Source organism: Thrips palmi, unplaced genomic scaffold (genome assembly GCF_012932325.1).
Source record: "Thrips palmi isolate BJ-2018 unplaced genomic scaffold, TpBJ-2018v1 HiC_scaffold_6, whole genome shotgun sequence".
Classification (NCBI taxonomy): domain Eukaryota; kingdom Metazoa; phylum Arthropoda; class Insecta; order Thysanoptera; family Thripidae; genus Thrips; species Thrips palmi.
This window is the reverse complement of record NW_023144633.1, coordinates 1,784,312-1,799,740: the sequence shown is the minus strand read 5'-3', so window position 1 is coordinate 1,799,740 and position 15,429 is coordinate 1,784,312. Positions and strand designations below refer to the sequence as shown.

The following is a 15,429-nucleotide window of genomic DNA, read 5'->3' as shown; positions in this document are numbered from 1 at the left end:
AGACTTGGCCGCGCCGCGCCGCGCCACGCCACGCCACGCCGGCCGGGCGTCCCGGCCCCTCCGGCGTGACTCACCCGCCACACGCGTCACCGTCACCGCCGTCACCAGGATGCGTTTTTGGGAAAAGGGGGTGGGGACGGGGAGGGGAGTTCGCTTTTGGAGACAGAAGTTGCCCGCAGTGGTGGCTATACGGACCGAGCAGATTTGCCCCGACGATGTCGAGAAGACTTGCATCGGGCCTGGCGCTCAGGCTCAGCTAGAGCTTAGGGAAAAATCTAGGACGGCAAAATTATGTTCACCCCTACGTCGTTGGACTTCAGTTCCCTCTCACGAAACATAAACTAACGTGGTGGTATTCAAATTTTCGAATTCCTTCATCATTCTCTGTTAAAGACTGATCTCTTACTGTCTATAAATTTCATTCATTCGTGTCGTGAAGCGCGCATCATTTGAACTTGACAGCCTGCCCTCTGCCAACCTTACCTTTCGGTGAATGTACAATCTGGTGTGCTGCGCCAAATCAATTTATGCACATCTTTCAATCAAATAAAAATAAAAATAAAATTTCGGTGCCTTGAGACTTAGCAAAAAAGAAAACTTCAAAAAGTGGGGCTGTCCGAAACGTCTCTTTTATGATTTCAGGTTGGCAAATTTGGAACCCCTGCTCTCCTCTCCTGTCAGCTGCCCTGTTTGTAAACACAGCACTTCGACGCGGATTCTTGTTTAATTTTTAAGAATTCCGTTCTAGGTTTGCTCTTTTAATTACTGACATTTAGCATGTTAATGACCAGTACTCAAAAGCTTGTACATATTGTTAGTTTATGCATTTATTTCATAAACCGGGTGACAGCACTAGGTTAGTGGTCCCTAGGTTTTGTATTTTGTTACTTTTCCCCCAATTTTGTCGTATTTATACGCTGTATTTCCTGTTTAAATCGTGATTTCTAACTTTGCTTTGAACTTTTCATTCATGGTATCACCCATAGTGCTTGCTCCTCCTGTGTTTCAGGCCTTCGTAATGAGCGATTATGATTATGACTTTGACCTGGAGGACCTCTACGATGATGAGATTTTACCCGGGTCCTCCAATGTTTGGTATGAAGACGATGAGTTGAGTGGATTAGAGGAATATGTAGAACGAGGCATTTGGGAGGAAATTGATATGTGTATGCTTCCTACAATGCGAGATGGTTTCTCACAAGTAGGAAATCTCTTATTGTGGTGTTTCATTTTTAGAATTACAACTCAAACAGGTACAGCTTTGTTTATAATCATTAATAAGGGTATCTTCAGGCTTAGTTGTGTATAGTGCTAATACGTCTTTTTTTTTCAATGTCACAGTTGCTGTTCCTTCTGGTGTTGGACATGCAATATCAGCATGCACTGGATTGTATATTTTATATGTATTTTTTCATTCAACTATGTTTCATATTCTGGCGTTTGCCTTTATTTTGTATTGTATCCTGTGGTCACTTTCACGATTCTTTGGATATCGTCGAGGGCCAATAATGGGCATTGTTTCCATAGTCTTTCTTATCATTAGGTAGGTAGATTACATCAAATGCTTGTATGATTTCTACCATGATTTTAATTGTTACCTTATAAACCCATTATTTTTCAGTGAATTATTTATTGTTAATGAAGTAGAGTGGCACAAAATTCGAGGTGCACAAATGATATTGGCCATGAAAGTGATATCCATTTCATTTGACTCTGACATTGGAACAATACAAGCTGTGCCTTCTCCGCTTCCATTTGCCGGATATGTTTTTAATGTTGGTACTTGTGTCTTTGGTCCTTGGGTTTCTTACAAAGATTACATTGCCATTTTTGACAGACCACTTTGGGTGAGATAAATTTGATTCAATCTTGTGCGCTCAAGCAAAATTAAGATTTCTGAAATGCAACTTCCTTATTTTCTCTTGTAGAATTGGCGTTGGGTTTTACGTATTTTTGTCAGTCTCGGCGTTGCGTTCCTTTTCCTGACTATTTCTACATGCTGGAGTCTTTGGCTTATACCAGATGATGCCTGGAGGTAATTGAATATATTATTATTATTCATTTGGAGCTTGTTAAATTTGTTAACTGTTGAACTCTTGTTTCAGGTGGTGGGTAGCTTATCGAGATGCCCTATCATTTCGTTCAAGCCATTACTTCGTATCTTTTGTATCAGAAGCTTCTGCATTAGTTTCCGGCTTTGGGCGTAATACCGAAGATGATTGGGGTGTCCCAGTAACTAAACCTCATCTGATTGAAATTCCTCGATCTTTGGTTCAAGTTGTCGTCTACTGGAATATGCCCATGCACCACTGGCTCAAAACTTGTGAGTGTTTTTGTCTTTTGAAATATGCTGATGTATCACCTCATGTTTATGTTTTTCTTTTTGTTGAAAGATGTTTTCCGCACAACTATATCCTACGGCAGCTTTATTGCTGTGCTTTCAACTTATGCCGCCAGCTCATTGCTTCATGGTTTGAACTTCCAACTCTCAGCTGTTCTATTGTCCCTTGGAGCATATACTTATGTTGAATACATGTTGAGACAGAAATTAGCAAATACATTCCGTGCCTGTATTTTGGTTAGTAATACATCCAAATCACGTCAAGTTCCTTTTCTTTTCATTTCTTCAAAAATGTTAATGCTTTCTTTTTCTTCTGAACACAGGTGCGGCCTTGTCGTAAGGATTGTTCACACCGTAACCATGACTCTCGTCTTGTTGTAACTATAACAAACGTAGCCTTTGGTCTCTTGGTAGTTTTCCACCTAGCTTACCTAGGCCTCATGTTTGATACATCCTCAAAAGAACAAGAAGTTGGATACTCGTACAGTCACACACTTGCCAAGTGGTCAAGTCTCAGCTATGCTTCTCACTGGGTAGTTCTTGGAACATACATATTTTACCTTCTTATTTAAATCCTTGACAATCAGATGCAGCTCAACTCTTGTGCTGTTCTACATACACGTTGACATTGTTGATTTTGAGCACTTTCTCTATTGTTTTCATTGCTTTCATGCAACTCGGGCTGTGTGCTATTTGTATCTTTTATTATTGCCTGTGCTTTTTGTCAATTCCTCTTTTTAACCTTCCAACATTTTCCTCATAGATTTAATTTATCGTGGTACTCTGTCCAATTTAGTTCCATCAAACCTTGATGGTTGTTGTTGTTTTCTAATTTTAGCTTGTTGTATGTTACAGATCATGCTTCTTGATTGTGATTTTTGCTCTCATTTTGTACATTGTTAACTTGTTGTATATCTCTGATCTGTGATAAGTGTAGGATGCTTTCTAAAAGCCTAATAATATTTATAATTTTTTTTTCAGTGATACAGTATTTCATATCATTTAGACTCCCCATTCATTGTGCAGACTACCACTTGCTTCCATTGTGTCAGTATTTGTGTTTGTTAATCATGTCATCATCATCATTCATGTCATTTTCCTTGTGGAAGCAAATTAATTGAGATTGGCCTGAGATATTTTTGACTTTGCGATCGAATCAATATTGTATCAACATGGTTCAACCCCTTTTGCCATCGCCTTTTTGTGAAAAATAAAGAACGAAAAACAACTTGTGTACCAAGTCCTTTTTTTTTTATTTGAGCAAAAAATCGTTCATCGGAAATATTTAGCACTACAATAAACAACAAAGATGTGTGTGCTGGTCAGATACAGTAGAAAGAACACAGTAAGAAACAATATTTCACATGCGTGTCAATCTTATACCTACTAGCTCTGCGTAGCAAACAATCTTTCAGATTATTAGAAAGACAAATTTTAGTACAAATAGGAATCTGCCATTCAGATAAATTTTACAACAAATGAAACACTTTCTATGAGGAGAGATTCTAAGGCATTCAAAGAGTTAATTAATTACATGTCTAGAATTCTACAGAATTGACGCTTCTGAACTCCTACTTAAAAGAAGACCAATAGCTTTCACCTTATGAGACTTGGAAAGGAAAGATTTTAATTGAGATTACACTTATTAAGGATACTGGACTTCAAAGACATTTTTAATTGATTACATTAATTGGTTTTCATATAGTTCGAATATGTCGGTTTGAATTATTCACTATGCAATGTCCACAGGAAGAGGCAATTCTTGTTTCACATATTTTCTAAAACATTCTAATAATGGATAATAATTATAAATTTCAATTAAGGTTCACAGGCGTACATTACATGGTCTGGTCATGGCTCATAAATTTCAGACTATGAATATGTCAAAAGACTTGTTTACCTACAAATTTATTGCCGGTAAAATCTATCAGCTCAAGCTAGATGGTCCTTAGCACTTGCACAGTCATTTAAAATGACTGGAAATTAACGCTTATAACATTATTATTCAAGACAAACAGACAATCATCGACTTTCTTTTTTTTTTCTCATCAACTTTTCCTCATAAATGTTTCATCACAACCGCAATAATTTTTTAAATAAAATTGTATTTGAACTATCACCTATCAAATGATCAAGTGTTTACACAAGAGCATTTCTTGTCTACTAACTCCATTTCTTGTATGCCATAATAATTAATTGCCTTGCTTTTAGAACAAGTTTCCATTCGATCTATTGTTCGTGCTTCCATTAATAAAAGCCCCCACCCCGTAGACAGACTTCACTAAGACAACACTTGAAAAAACAAAGAAAAATACACAACAGGACGTAAAAAATGTGCAAAATTTGTTACATGTGAATAAAAGAGAAAAGACGATACAAACTCACACACATGCTCACCAACAATTATACACAAAAGTATTTCAGTTCTGCAAGTGAAAAAATTTTGCTGAACATTCAAAGGACAATGAAAGGAATAGGTCTCTTCAGTCACTGAAATCAAATAGAGGGAGAGATTTTTCAAGAACCTCAAAGACCCTTTTAACACTATACTGGTTGACCTAATTTCCCTTCCTTTACAAGGTCTTTTGCCTTAATACAGTCTATTTGTCAAAAAGGACCATTAAACAAACCAGAAATCTGTACCATACGTATCACAGAAAAAGGGAGCACAAGATGGCCCAAACTGTTCGAGGACAAAAATGAATATATTACAAGAATAAGAACAACTGCACAGTTTCAAAGCACCTTAAGAAATCAGGACTGAGGAAAGTGAAATAGGACAGAAGTAACTTTCAAAGCCTTTTCAACAGATAACTCAAAAGAATGACGAAAGCATAGCGACAGCCACTACCAAGGGGAGATTCCAGTTGCCATAGAGGGTCTACTAAAACCATCACAGAGTGGGGAGAGGAGGGGAGGAGAGCAAAACGCAATACATTTATTATGGCACAGTCAGACTTAAAAAGAAACAAAGGAAAATGGAGGGAGCGGGAAAGATAGGGGGAAAATTTATAGGACTAGTTGCAAGAGTAACTATACAGTACAGTAGGTAAAAATCATAGCCACAGCCTCAATAACAAATGACAAGTTAGAAAGCCAAGTCGAAAAAAAATCAAAAGATTTTGGGGAAAATATCAACTTTGCCTGAGACAAAACAAAAATAACAAAACAATGTCTTTTTTTTTTTCAATAGATGTTAGAGATTCATTTTGACTAACAATATATAGAGGAACTTAGAAAATAACACAGATATAGTAGAAAGCAAATAAATCATAAACAAAGGAACACTATCACATTGATGGATTAAATCCAAAGAAACAACACCATGCTGGTAACAAAAACATGTTAAACAGAAATATAAAGGAGACTCGATAAGTAGCTACAGAAACAGAAATATAACACTGTTTAAACTTTTGGAGTAAACACTCTCAAAGAGTACTTACAACAAAATTGAAGAGTATTACACTGTAGACCATCACCCTCATTAACACTATTATATGCACTAGAAAAGTCTATATACTTACTAGTAATGTTACAGAACAGGAAAAGAATAGCCGTTACTTCAGCCCTGTACATTGTCTTGTTGCAATTACAATAAATATAACTATGTTAAATAAACCAAAATGAAGGTATCTTATAAACAGATAGAGATTAGGAATCCTGTCTTTGGTCATAACAGATGCAATTTCAAACCTGACTTCATACCTGGTCAGCAATTTTGCTTCAAGAAATTACCACTTTATCACTGGAATGTGTAAAATATAGTAGGTTGTATGGTAAAATCAGTCTTATAAATAAATGAGAAATGCGATTTGTTTGTGCTTTGTGACTAGGTAGATAAACTAACTTGCAGATCAAGCATTTGATCTAAAATCATTGTCATCAGAAAATTAATTCAGACATGAACAAAAAGTCAACTTACTTCTTACATTTGTTTTCCTCATCCTTTTTTTTTCTTTTCAGAAAATTGTATAACTATACGAAATATTTGTTACATAGCACTGCCCTAATCATCTGACTTTACCCTGACTTGTAGCACGAAGTTTTCATACGGACAATATTAAAGTGAGCCAAGGAAATCACATCACCTCTCATTTTGGCACTTCATAAACGGGTTTAAGCTGGAAAATTAGTTACATTAGGCCATACTCCTTAGAAGTTAAGCGCAGTGTCATTACTGAAATTGTGAAAGTATATCAGTACAGACTTGAAACAATTTCTAACATTTAGTTCAATACAGTATTTGGAGTTGCTCCCAAACTGAATCCATTGCTCTTCTTGATCAACATTGATGCCGCCCAGTTAGAGCTGTGTATTAGATGTTATTCGTAACTCTCCTTCACAAATCACAACAAAGGTAATCAACTGTGAGATGGTATTACACCAGGAGGCGAGTCTGCAACAGTAAATAAACATATTTTTAGTATTCGATAGAAAGTAAAGAGAAATCTATTTCGTAAATGAACCATGACTCACATTCCTCAGCTTCTCTACGTAACGGCAGTAAAAATACGATTGCGAGGGCCATTGCAGCATGCCATGCACTGTGGACAAACTTGTAGTTATGATCTGTCTCCAGAAAAGCATAACCCAATAAACCTCCAGCAGCCAAAGCCATGCCAAATGGGAGACACAAGAACCAGTATGTCTTCTGGGGATAGCAACCCTTTTTACGGCGCATGTGGGAGGCCTGGAAATAAAATTTCAGAGATTTTGTAAGTATAAGATAATTTTAGTTCACTAGTTATTTGATTTGGGGCTACCTACCCATGACAACATAATGATAAATATTCCAGACAGTGCAGGCACAAGGAAAACCCAAAGACCGGTCTGGTCATACACAACACCAAGGGCCACTCCCACTGCTCCACCCATGTGGAGAAGGGATGTAAGTGTGTGTCCGAGATCGGCCATTGATATCAATGTCAACCAGAAAGATAAAATTGCAGAATAAAAGTCACAGAACTGCATCACACTGAGTCTCATCAGACAGAATGAGTATCCTTCCTCATCACAGGCATGATAAAACTGAAAAGCAAAAAAAGACTCACATACAGAAAAACTGACCAGAAAAAAAGCAAACGCTTTTTGAGGCAACATCCTAAATTATAATTACCGTTGAGAAGAACATGGTGCAACAGTATAACAAAGCTTCAGTGAAAAATTTGCGGCGTAGAGCTACAATAATTGCAGGTATAAAGAAAAGATTGCTGAGCGTCAATAACAAGGAGCCCATAAGCAGTTCTGAACTTGAAAGAGCTTTCTTGTCATCCGTACAACCCCATCCTCGGTATCCTTTAAGTAAGGAAGATAGACATTTAAACACACTTCAGGAGGTAACTTCATACAAAAAGGAGTCTATGAAGACTTACCAACGGAACACACACAAGTCGAAAAAATAAAACCACTGCTTATATATTGGTGACATCGTCCATAACGGCCACATGAACCAAACACACATGATCCAGAGGCTAGGCCAAAGTATACAGCAGTTTTATTAGAAGGACAATCAATATATATCTGGGCACTATTAAAAAGGACAACAGAAATTTAGAAATCATACTTCAAATGTGAGGAAATTGCAAATAAAGTCAAAGAGAAACCAAATCTTACTGATTTAGAAGAGGATCACTGAGGTAGCAGAAAGCTTGCATAGTAATGTACCACAGCCCTGGCTCTGGATATGGTATGCTCACTCTGCTCACAGTCAGAGAGGACGATGAATTGACATGTAGTGATGCCCCTACAGTGCAGCGATCAGGAAGTACTTCCGACCGAACTCCATGAGTCAAGCAGGCAACAAGAGAAACATTGTGGTATGATGTATTCTGAAATGGAAATGGAAATTGAATTAAATGGTGGAAGAATTTTAAGACTACAATGCACTAACACACCATACAGGAACTTACCAAGAAGGGGTCCAGGCCAACTTCAAAGTTCAATGTTCCACCTATATCATGAGAAGGACGTATCTCAAAACTCATGAGGGTAGGGGATAATGTACTAACGTAGGCTTTCAATGGTGAAGAGCCATTTTCGAACGGAAGTTGATCAAACTCAAATAGAAAATTTCCTCCATAAGTTTTTCGCATAAGAGGAATCCTGAAAACATATACAATGGTTTACAAACAATTCTGTCAATATCTAAAAAATAAAGGTCAAAGACTTTTCTGATTTTTTTCAATTTGTTTTCAAAACTTTGCTATTGACTGTTGTACTGAGAAGGTACTTTTTTAAAAAGTATACTTCACCACAACTTTTTTCACACATTTACATTTAACAGACATGGTGAATCAATAGAAATATTTATATTTATTATTGTGGGCATTTACCTTGCAAAACAATTGGGAGGTGGAGGTATGCGTGACTGGTTGTTTGTATTACGGAAGATGACCCGTAATTTACTTGTTTTGTTGATAGAAGAACAAATGTGGCGAGTGTCCAGGTCATTGACTAGAAGGTATCTTGGTAAAGGATACTCAGGAGCACATGCTGTTAGCAAAGTTCACGAGTGAAGGGAATAAATATCACACACGACACACTGGTTAATTTACATAACAAAATAAATCATGCATAAAGTTAGGGGTTTTAAAAAAATGTTTTCACAAACAGAACATCATGCACTAGTCAAGAACTAAGCAATAAACTTACATTGGAAGAGCACTTTGAGGGTAAAGCCAACATGATGATTGGGAGCTGCAATTGTAAGATAGTGCCATTGTTCTTCCCAAGGAACCCACTCCTGTTGACAAGTAGCTACTGGTCCATTGTTACTACAGTTGGTTGTCCTAGTCAAGAAATTTTAAAAACAATTGTCAGTCTGTTAATCACAGAGAAATGAGTATAGAAAAGATAAATTAAAATTGTTTTCTCACGCAGTGCCTGGGTGGTCAGGATTAGGAAGAGAGCGTCCACTAGACATCACAACTAATGGACAACCAGCATCAGATTTACCATCCTTGGGCACGCCATGGGCTGAGCAGCGGGAGACATTAACTTGAACAGCCCAAGTGTCAGCAGGAACATAAAACCTACAATAAAGAGAAGAATAACACTCATTGTCCAAATATTATAATTGAAACTAGCAGTAACAAACAAGAAACTAACTTGTAGGTTTGACTAGCATTCTCTATTTCTTGATAAAGTTGAATTTCTTGGTGAGCTTGAACTTCTGGGAACACCACAATGACATCACTTATAATGGTGGCAGATAGAGATGACTCAAACCAAATAGTACAATTTGGGAAAAGTCCCTGAAAAATAAAAACAATGTAGAAGGTGTGAAGTAGTGAATTTAAAGAATGAGGTACAATGCTTTGAGCTTGGACTCACTTTTTGAGTAATTCTAGCTCTGGTGATTGGTAAGAATGCTACAGCGTACCAATCCCCTGGAGTTGGACTTGTGACAGTAATGGTGTGATGGCTACCATCACTAATAAAAATGGTGTCATAGATAGGGCTTTGATGGATGCGGAAATGCGAGGGATATTCAGCACCATCAGGATTAATGACAGGGTAGCTCCCATACTTCAGGTATCTGATGAAAAATAAAATTGATTGATAAAGCTGTATAAAAATAATTTAAAATGAAAAACATTAATCAAAACTACTATATTTACACTGATACATCTCGAACATCACATCGGTTCAGATTTGTTGGGAGTGCGCTGAAATTCCATGTAGCTTTCGAAACTTGTTCGGGTATATCGTAGTGGAAAATTTGAACATCTTTGTAGGCTCGATATTCGAAAACTTGACGGTTCATGAGATGAGAAAGCATTACTGTTTTTTCCCCTGCAACTGAAGACAGTTAACATGGCAATTAGTATCATTAGCAGCCGATAGTGAAGGCGGGTGTCAAAGAGTAAAAGTTCAACATCAGAAAGCTCAAATCAATGAAAATGGATATGAGGTGCTCTTCATTCAAAATTAAATGGTTATATTAAATACTGGGGTTGGCGTATTTGAAAAAGACACAAAATTTTATGTTTCTAATCAACAGAATACCACCGGCGCGTGGCTAGATTAACATTTTAATGGACGCAATTCGCACTCGAAATTTTCCAGTAGGTTTCCGCAACGGGGAGGCGTCATTTCCAGCAAAACGTCAATAATTGAGCTACTAATGAAAGGCTGACGGCGAAAGGCCACGGTGCTCGAGGCAAGTGGCGACAGTGGCGTGCCGCGCTTATTACCATTTTGCTCCGCGGAAGCCGACAAATATCCCACATTGGTGCAGAGCAGAATCACCAAGCCGATTCGCCACATTATTCTTGGGCTGCGAACTATACTTTCTCCATATTTGAGTCCACACCACAGTCAGTCAGTCAATAACGTTAATTCGGCTCACAAACAAGCAGAAAAGGCAGCAGAAGACGAGCAGACGCCCACACAAGGTCTTTTGAAGAGTATGGTCACACGCAGAATCTGGCCGTGGAGGAAACCACCAGCCACCAGTTTCAAGAAGACCACAAAGCTGCGCCGCTGCAAATTTCCAAGCAGAACACTTCTCAAGGGCGTCGCGTGTTCCACCGAACGAAAGTCAACATGGCGTCGTTGAGTCGTCTCCACAACATTTGCTCTTTAACAAGAATTTTATCAAATTCTGGTAGATTTAGCACTGTGACAGCGCGTCGTTGGATCTCCAAGTCCGAAGGCAAACAAGACTCTGCCCCGGCGAAGCATGGCTCGTCGGCTGCCAGCGGCAGCACCGTGCCCAAGATCTGGGTGTCATACGGGTTCAGCCAGACCAACTACTATGAAGATCGCCTTTTGACGCACTTATTCATGTTTCTGGGCATCTCCTGGGCCATAATGGGCTCGTGCTGGATCATTTACTACTACCCGGACATGAACAAGCACGAATGGTACCGTCGTGAGGCCTTCCTGGAACTGCGTAGGAGAGAGGCCGCTGGGCTGCCCCTTGTGGATCCCAACTATGTTCCTCCTAGCCAAATTAAACTGCCATCTGATGAAGAACTAGGACCTTATGAAATTATCATTTAGGCTGTTACATTATTAAGAAATTTTAATCATCAATTTGTAGTCTGAATGGATGCGGCTGCTTACGAACTTGTCATGACCATCTCACTGTAATACCTGCTGACCTGCGTTTCGTTGTACATGATGTTGGCCTGCTTTTAAAATGTAAGTGTCTCGCTGGGGTCTTTACTCTGACGAACAAATTTGAGACACCTCCTGTCTGAAAATCCCATGGAATTATAATGAGCTGTCATATTCAAAGACAAAGTTTCCTGGTAGTGCACAGTAGTTCCATTGCACACTGTTTTAATTACGTTCACAAAATACTAAGTTTGGTCTCAGCTGTGATTCAATTGAAGTTTCTGCCTAAAATGTTAAGTGTTAGTAATTTGAGTGGAAGACAACAACTTCAGGTGCTTAATGGAATTACTCTTATACTTCATGGTTTGTTTAATGCTGATTTACCATTCTTGTTATTGAAGTTATTTTGTTCTAGTAGAAATTTTGTACGAGATTCTTCAAGGAATATGATGTACCGGCCTTTTTTACCTCATTTTTGCAAACCAAGGTATTTGGAATTATGAGTGGTTTGCCGTTTCTGATGCAGCTTTTGTTAGAAGTTCCATGAGTTTTGTACAAGAGAAAATATTTCTCTTTTAAATACAAAGTGTTTGTTTTGGTTATTGTTTGTGGTGATGTCAGCATCAATGGCAGTTCAATTGAGTCAAAGAAAAAAACTTGTACATACAACTGTCAATAAAATGTACAAAATGTTTCAGACTTGTTGTTTGCCTGTAGTACTTAAGTTCTCAAACCCTAGAAAATTGCCCAACCTTGCACATCTTGCTAGATTGAAGAAAACTGAAACACATGAGTTTCTTTGGTTTTAATTACCAAAACAATATATTTGACAATATTTAGTTGTACATGCAAAGTCCATTCTAAAGCACAAGAGTATAATGATTGAAACAGAGTGATTAAAATGTGATGAGCATTTAAAAATAACAATGAGTAGAAATTAAAAAGGTCTGCTTCAACATGAATGAGAAAGCTCTGGATATTGTAGCAATCATTAATAATTGTAAGGGTGCATTCACACTCAATGATGCCTTAGTGGAGAAGCTCACTGAGCTAGCCCCAGCGTCTTGAATCCACCTTTACAATTGAAACAAATCATAACCAAAGAATAACAAAAGAAACAGAAACAATGCAACACAGGCAAAACAAAACCAAACAAAAAATTGGTTCTTCAAAACCACTCCCAAACCATCACACCAAGAAAAACATTTCTTCACGACCAAAAATTATGCAAGTATATTAGATAAAAGATAGGTCTGACACTTCATTTTTTGAGACCTCAGGAATATGCCAAAAAAAGTATTTACACAATTTTCTTCCTGATTAAAGACAAGATAGAACATTAAGACAAATTTCCACTGATTGACAGTTAAATGAAACAACAAAAATTCCTTAAACTTCCAATAGTAAAAAAGAAGAAATGAACAACAACTGAAGGTTGGTGGATAGACTTGATACAAATGGTTTTAGTAAAAACAATGCAACAACAGTCCATAATTATTATAGGCCCCATTACATCAACTTCAACTATAGTCAAGGGATATGATCAGGGGAAACTATTGTGTCATTACTGGCCGACAGAAACACTGAAAGGTGGTTGCTGCGGTTGAGGCTGCTGCGATGGCTGCTGCTGCTGTTGAGCTAAGTGCAAGCCTTCAAGAGTCGTGAACGGAACCGAGGCTGAGACTGTGATTGGTGGCATACCAGGCAAGCTCAGGGGTGTTGTCAGGGGCATACCAGGGATAGATGGTGGTTGGCTTACATTCACTGAAATGGAAATACATGCAATGAGCACAAACAACATGATAGCTAAAGACAAAATCATTCAGTGAAGCTTACTAGAACTGGCAGGCGATGATCGGTTGGGCAGCCCAGTGGAATCCATGACACCATGAGTGCTGGGGAAATACTGCCCTGGATTGCTAGATGAGCTGAAGGCAGGGTAACTCTGGTAGCCGTAACCTTGTGAAGATATGGGCTGGGAATAGCCAAGTGTTGTTGTGCCGCCTACAGTAGAAGGATGGGGCTGGGGCATTCCAACAACAGAGGTTGAAATGGACTGAGCTGGCACACTAGTCATGAATGTATCTTGGCCACTCACTGTCAAACCAGCCATTTGTGCGCTCATTCCAGTCTGAAAGACAGAAGTTCATAAGCACCATAAAATCATACCAACCTTGGCCACACAAAAGGACACAATTCAGATACAAACCATGGAAGTGGGTACTGCAGAACTGTAAGGCACTGGCATTGAGGGAACAGAAGATGGAAAAGCTTGAGAGGCGGGAGAGGGGGCTGTGGGATACATAGGAACTGAAGGTGGTGAGACTGACTGAGCTGGGAGACCAGGCTGCACCAAAGAACCATCAGGAACCACTTCTGATGTCGGAGGGACATAGGCATCGGTGCCCACTGATGCTGCAGGGGCATAGCTGCCTGCTGCAGCGGGCACATAAGTGCCTACTGTTGCTGGAGGAACATAAGCGCCCACTGCTGCTGGAGGCACATAGGCACTTCCAGTGGCGGGAGGAACATAAGCACCAGCTGCCACTGAAGTGGATTTGGATGAGGAAGCAGGAGTTTGAGCAGCTGCAGGTGGTTTCATCTGCTCCATATTGTTTCTGATTGGTATCCGATGAAGATAACCATATCCAATACCGCATCCCAGGCTGGAAAAGAAAATTAAGGTCGTATAACATGAAACATGCCTTGATCGCAGTGCTGCTTCATTCACTAATGGAAATTGGATACCAACCTGCCTTCACCCCCCCAGCTGGAATTGGGTGTGATTGTCACCTCCCTACATGAATCTTCATCGGTATTGTAAACATACAACTTCAGAGCTCTGCCTTCATGTGCCTCAATAAATGAAAATAGATCTTCACTTTCATGCAGGATGGAGTCAGCACCAATGATATAATCCGTGAATGGCCGTAGACCAGCTAAATCGGCGGGGGATGATGGATGGACTTCCTGGATAAATCATCAACAGTTAAGTTAGGACTTTGCATGCATGTTAGGAATGCAAATTTAATTTGCAGTTACAGCATGTACAAGAAACTAATATTTAGGAGACAGCATAAAGGATACATACCAGAATGTGCCAAATGTTTTCGTTAGAACCTTCGAAAGAGCAAAATCTTATAGACACACCAAGCAGACCCTGGCCTCCCCATGAGGTACTTGGAATTATGGTTACTTGACGAACTTGTTGTGTTTTGCTACTGTACACAGTTACTTGAACTTCCTTATCAACATTGGACTTCAGGAGTTCTTTAAGTGTGTCATTGTCTTGGTCCTTTGGCAAGAGAAAAGTAAATGGATTTATTAAATGATCAGTATGCTAATTTTAACCAAACCAAAAGATTGTATAAGATATAAAAATTGTCCAAACTTAAAAGTATGGGACCTTACCAGTCTTTGTTTATTAATGGCAACAATAAAATCGAAAAAAGCTTCTAACCCAGCTCTCTGTCCTGGTGAACCATCTTGTACCTAGAAACAGTATAAAACGTGGTATGAACAAAAGAAAAGAGTATGTGACAGTTGTTGAAGCTGATCAAATTTCTCATTAGTTAAAGGGATGGGCCGGTCGAGATGTGGGATGTATGAACTAATTATGACAATTGCAGGTTATAGTACCAACACTTAAAGACACGAACAGGGGACCAATTTAGCACTTGGGGGTTAAATAGTATAAGAGAGAACGAACCGGAGCATTCCTTTAAATAAGAAATATCAAAAATACACGAAGAATGACAAAATGACAAATGTTTCTGCTACATGACACAAAACACCGCCCGGAAAGAGGACAGGCAGTATGAAACAAGATTTTTACCCGTAGAACGTGATATCCTTCGGTGCCTCCACCTGGTATTTCTACGCTAGGCCCGTTACCCATTTCAACACTTCAAATTTGAAACAAGTTCACTAAAGTTTGTGTTTTCACGGCGAAAGCTGTAGACAGCAACAAATCCTCTACGTGGCGCATTTGTCTTCTTCTTTCCTTACGTCAGCTGTCAGCTGTC

At 38.9% G+C, this 15,429-nt stretch overlaps 4 protein-coding genes across 6 annotated transcripts; 2 read left to right on the top strand and 2 right to left on the bottom strand.

Annotated features, from left to right (window-relative positions):
• Positions 1-176: 176 nt before the first annotated feature.
• LOC117651741 (protein-serine O-palmitoleoyltransferase porcupine) lies at positions 177-3,581 on the top strand. 3 transcript variants are annotated; one of them, XM_034396048.1, is made up of 9 exons: positions 177-352; positions 643-856; positions 1,010-1,253; positions 1,342-1,543; positions 1,622-1,847; positions 1,929-2,035; positions 2,106-2,323; positions 2,394-2,578; positions 2,665-2,913. In XM_034396048.1, exons 3-9 carry the CDS (start codon positions 1,019-1,021, stop codon positions 2,911-2,913), a joined length of 1,422 nt encoding a protein of 473 aa, XP_034251939.1. In that variant the 5' UTR covers positions 177-352; positions 643-856; positions 1,010-1,018. The 3 variants fall into 3 exon arrangements, with proteins under 3 accessions (XP_034251939.1, XP_034251940.1, XP_034251941.1); XM_034396049.1 differs by having other exon boundaries at positions 177-748; XM_034396050.1 differs by having other exon boundaries at positions 178-856; positions 2,665-3,581.
• Positions 3,571-10,763, bottom strand: LOC117651738 (transmembrane protein 8B). The gene is made up of 14 exons (XM_034396044.1): positions 10,537-10,763; positions 9,961-10,141; positions 9,674-9,878; positions 9,449-9,594; positions 9,217-9,372; positions 8,993-9,129; positions 8,674-8,833; positions 8,251-8,443; positions 7,955-8,169; positions 7,714-7,868; positions 7,458-7,636; positions 7,109-7,369; positions 6,818-7,031; positions 3,571-6,737 (listed from the first exon to the last, which is right to left on the bottom strand). Exons 1-14 carry the CDS (start codon positions 10,607-10,609, stop codon positions 6,703-6,705), a joined length of 2,310 nt encoding a protein of 769 aa, XP_034251935.1. The 5' UTR covers positions 10,610-10,763; the 3' UTR covers positions 3,571-6,702.
• A 73-nt stretch (positions 10,764-10,836) lies between these two features.
• Positions 10,837-12,101, top strand: LOC117651742. The gene has a single exon (XM_034396051.1). It carries the CDS (start codon positions 10,889-10,891, stop codon positions 11,345-11,347), a length of 459 nt encoding a protein of 152 aa, XP_034251942.1. The 5' UTR covers positions 10,837-10,888; the 3' UTR covers positions 11,348-12,101.
• A 273-nt stretch (positions 12,102-12,374) lies between these two features.
• LOC117651740 (Golgi reassembly-stacking protein 2) lies at positions 12,375-15,426 on the bottom strand. Its single transcript, XM_034396047.1, has 7 exons — positions 15,240-15,426; positions 14,816-14,896; positions 14,496-14,699; positions 14,157-14,374; positions 13,614-14,070; positions 13,241-13,535; positions 12,375-13,168 (listed from the first exon to the last, which is right to left on the bottom strand). The coding sequence occupies exons 1-7, from the start codon at positions 15,300-15,302 to the stop codon at positions 12,969-12,971; spliced, it is 1,518 nt and encodes a 505-aa protein (XP_034251938.1). The 5' UTR covers positions 15,303-15,426; the 3' UTR covers positions 12,375-12,968.
• Between the last annotated feature and the right edge of the window lie 3 nt (positions 15,427-15,429).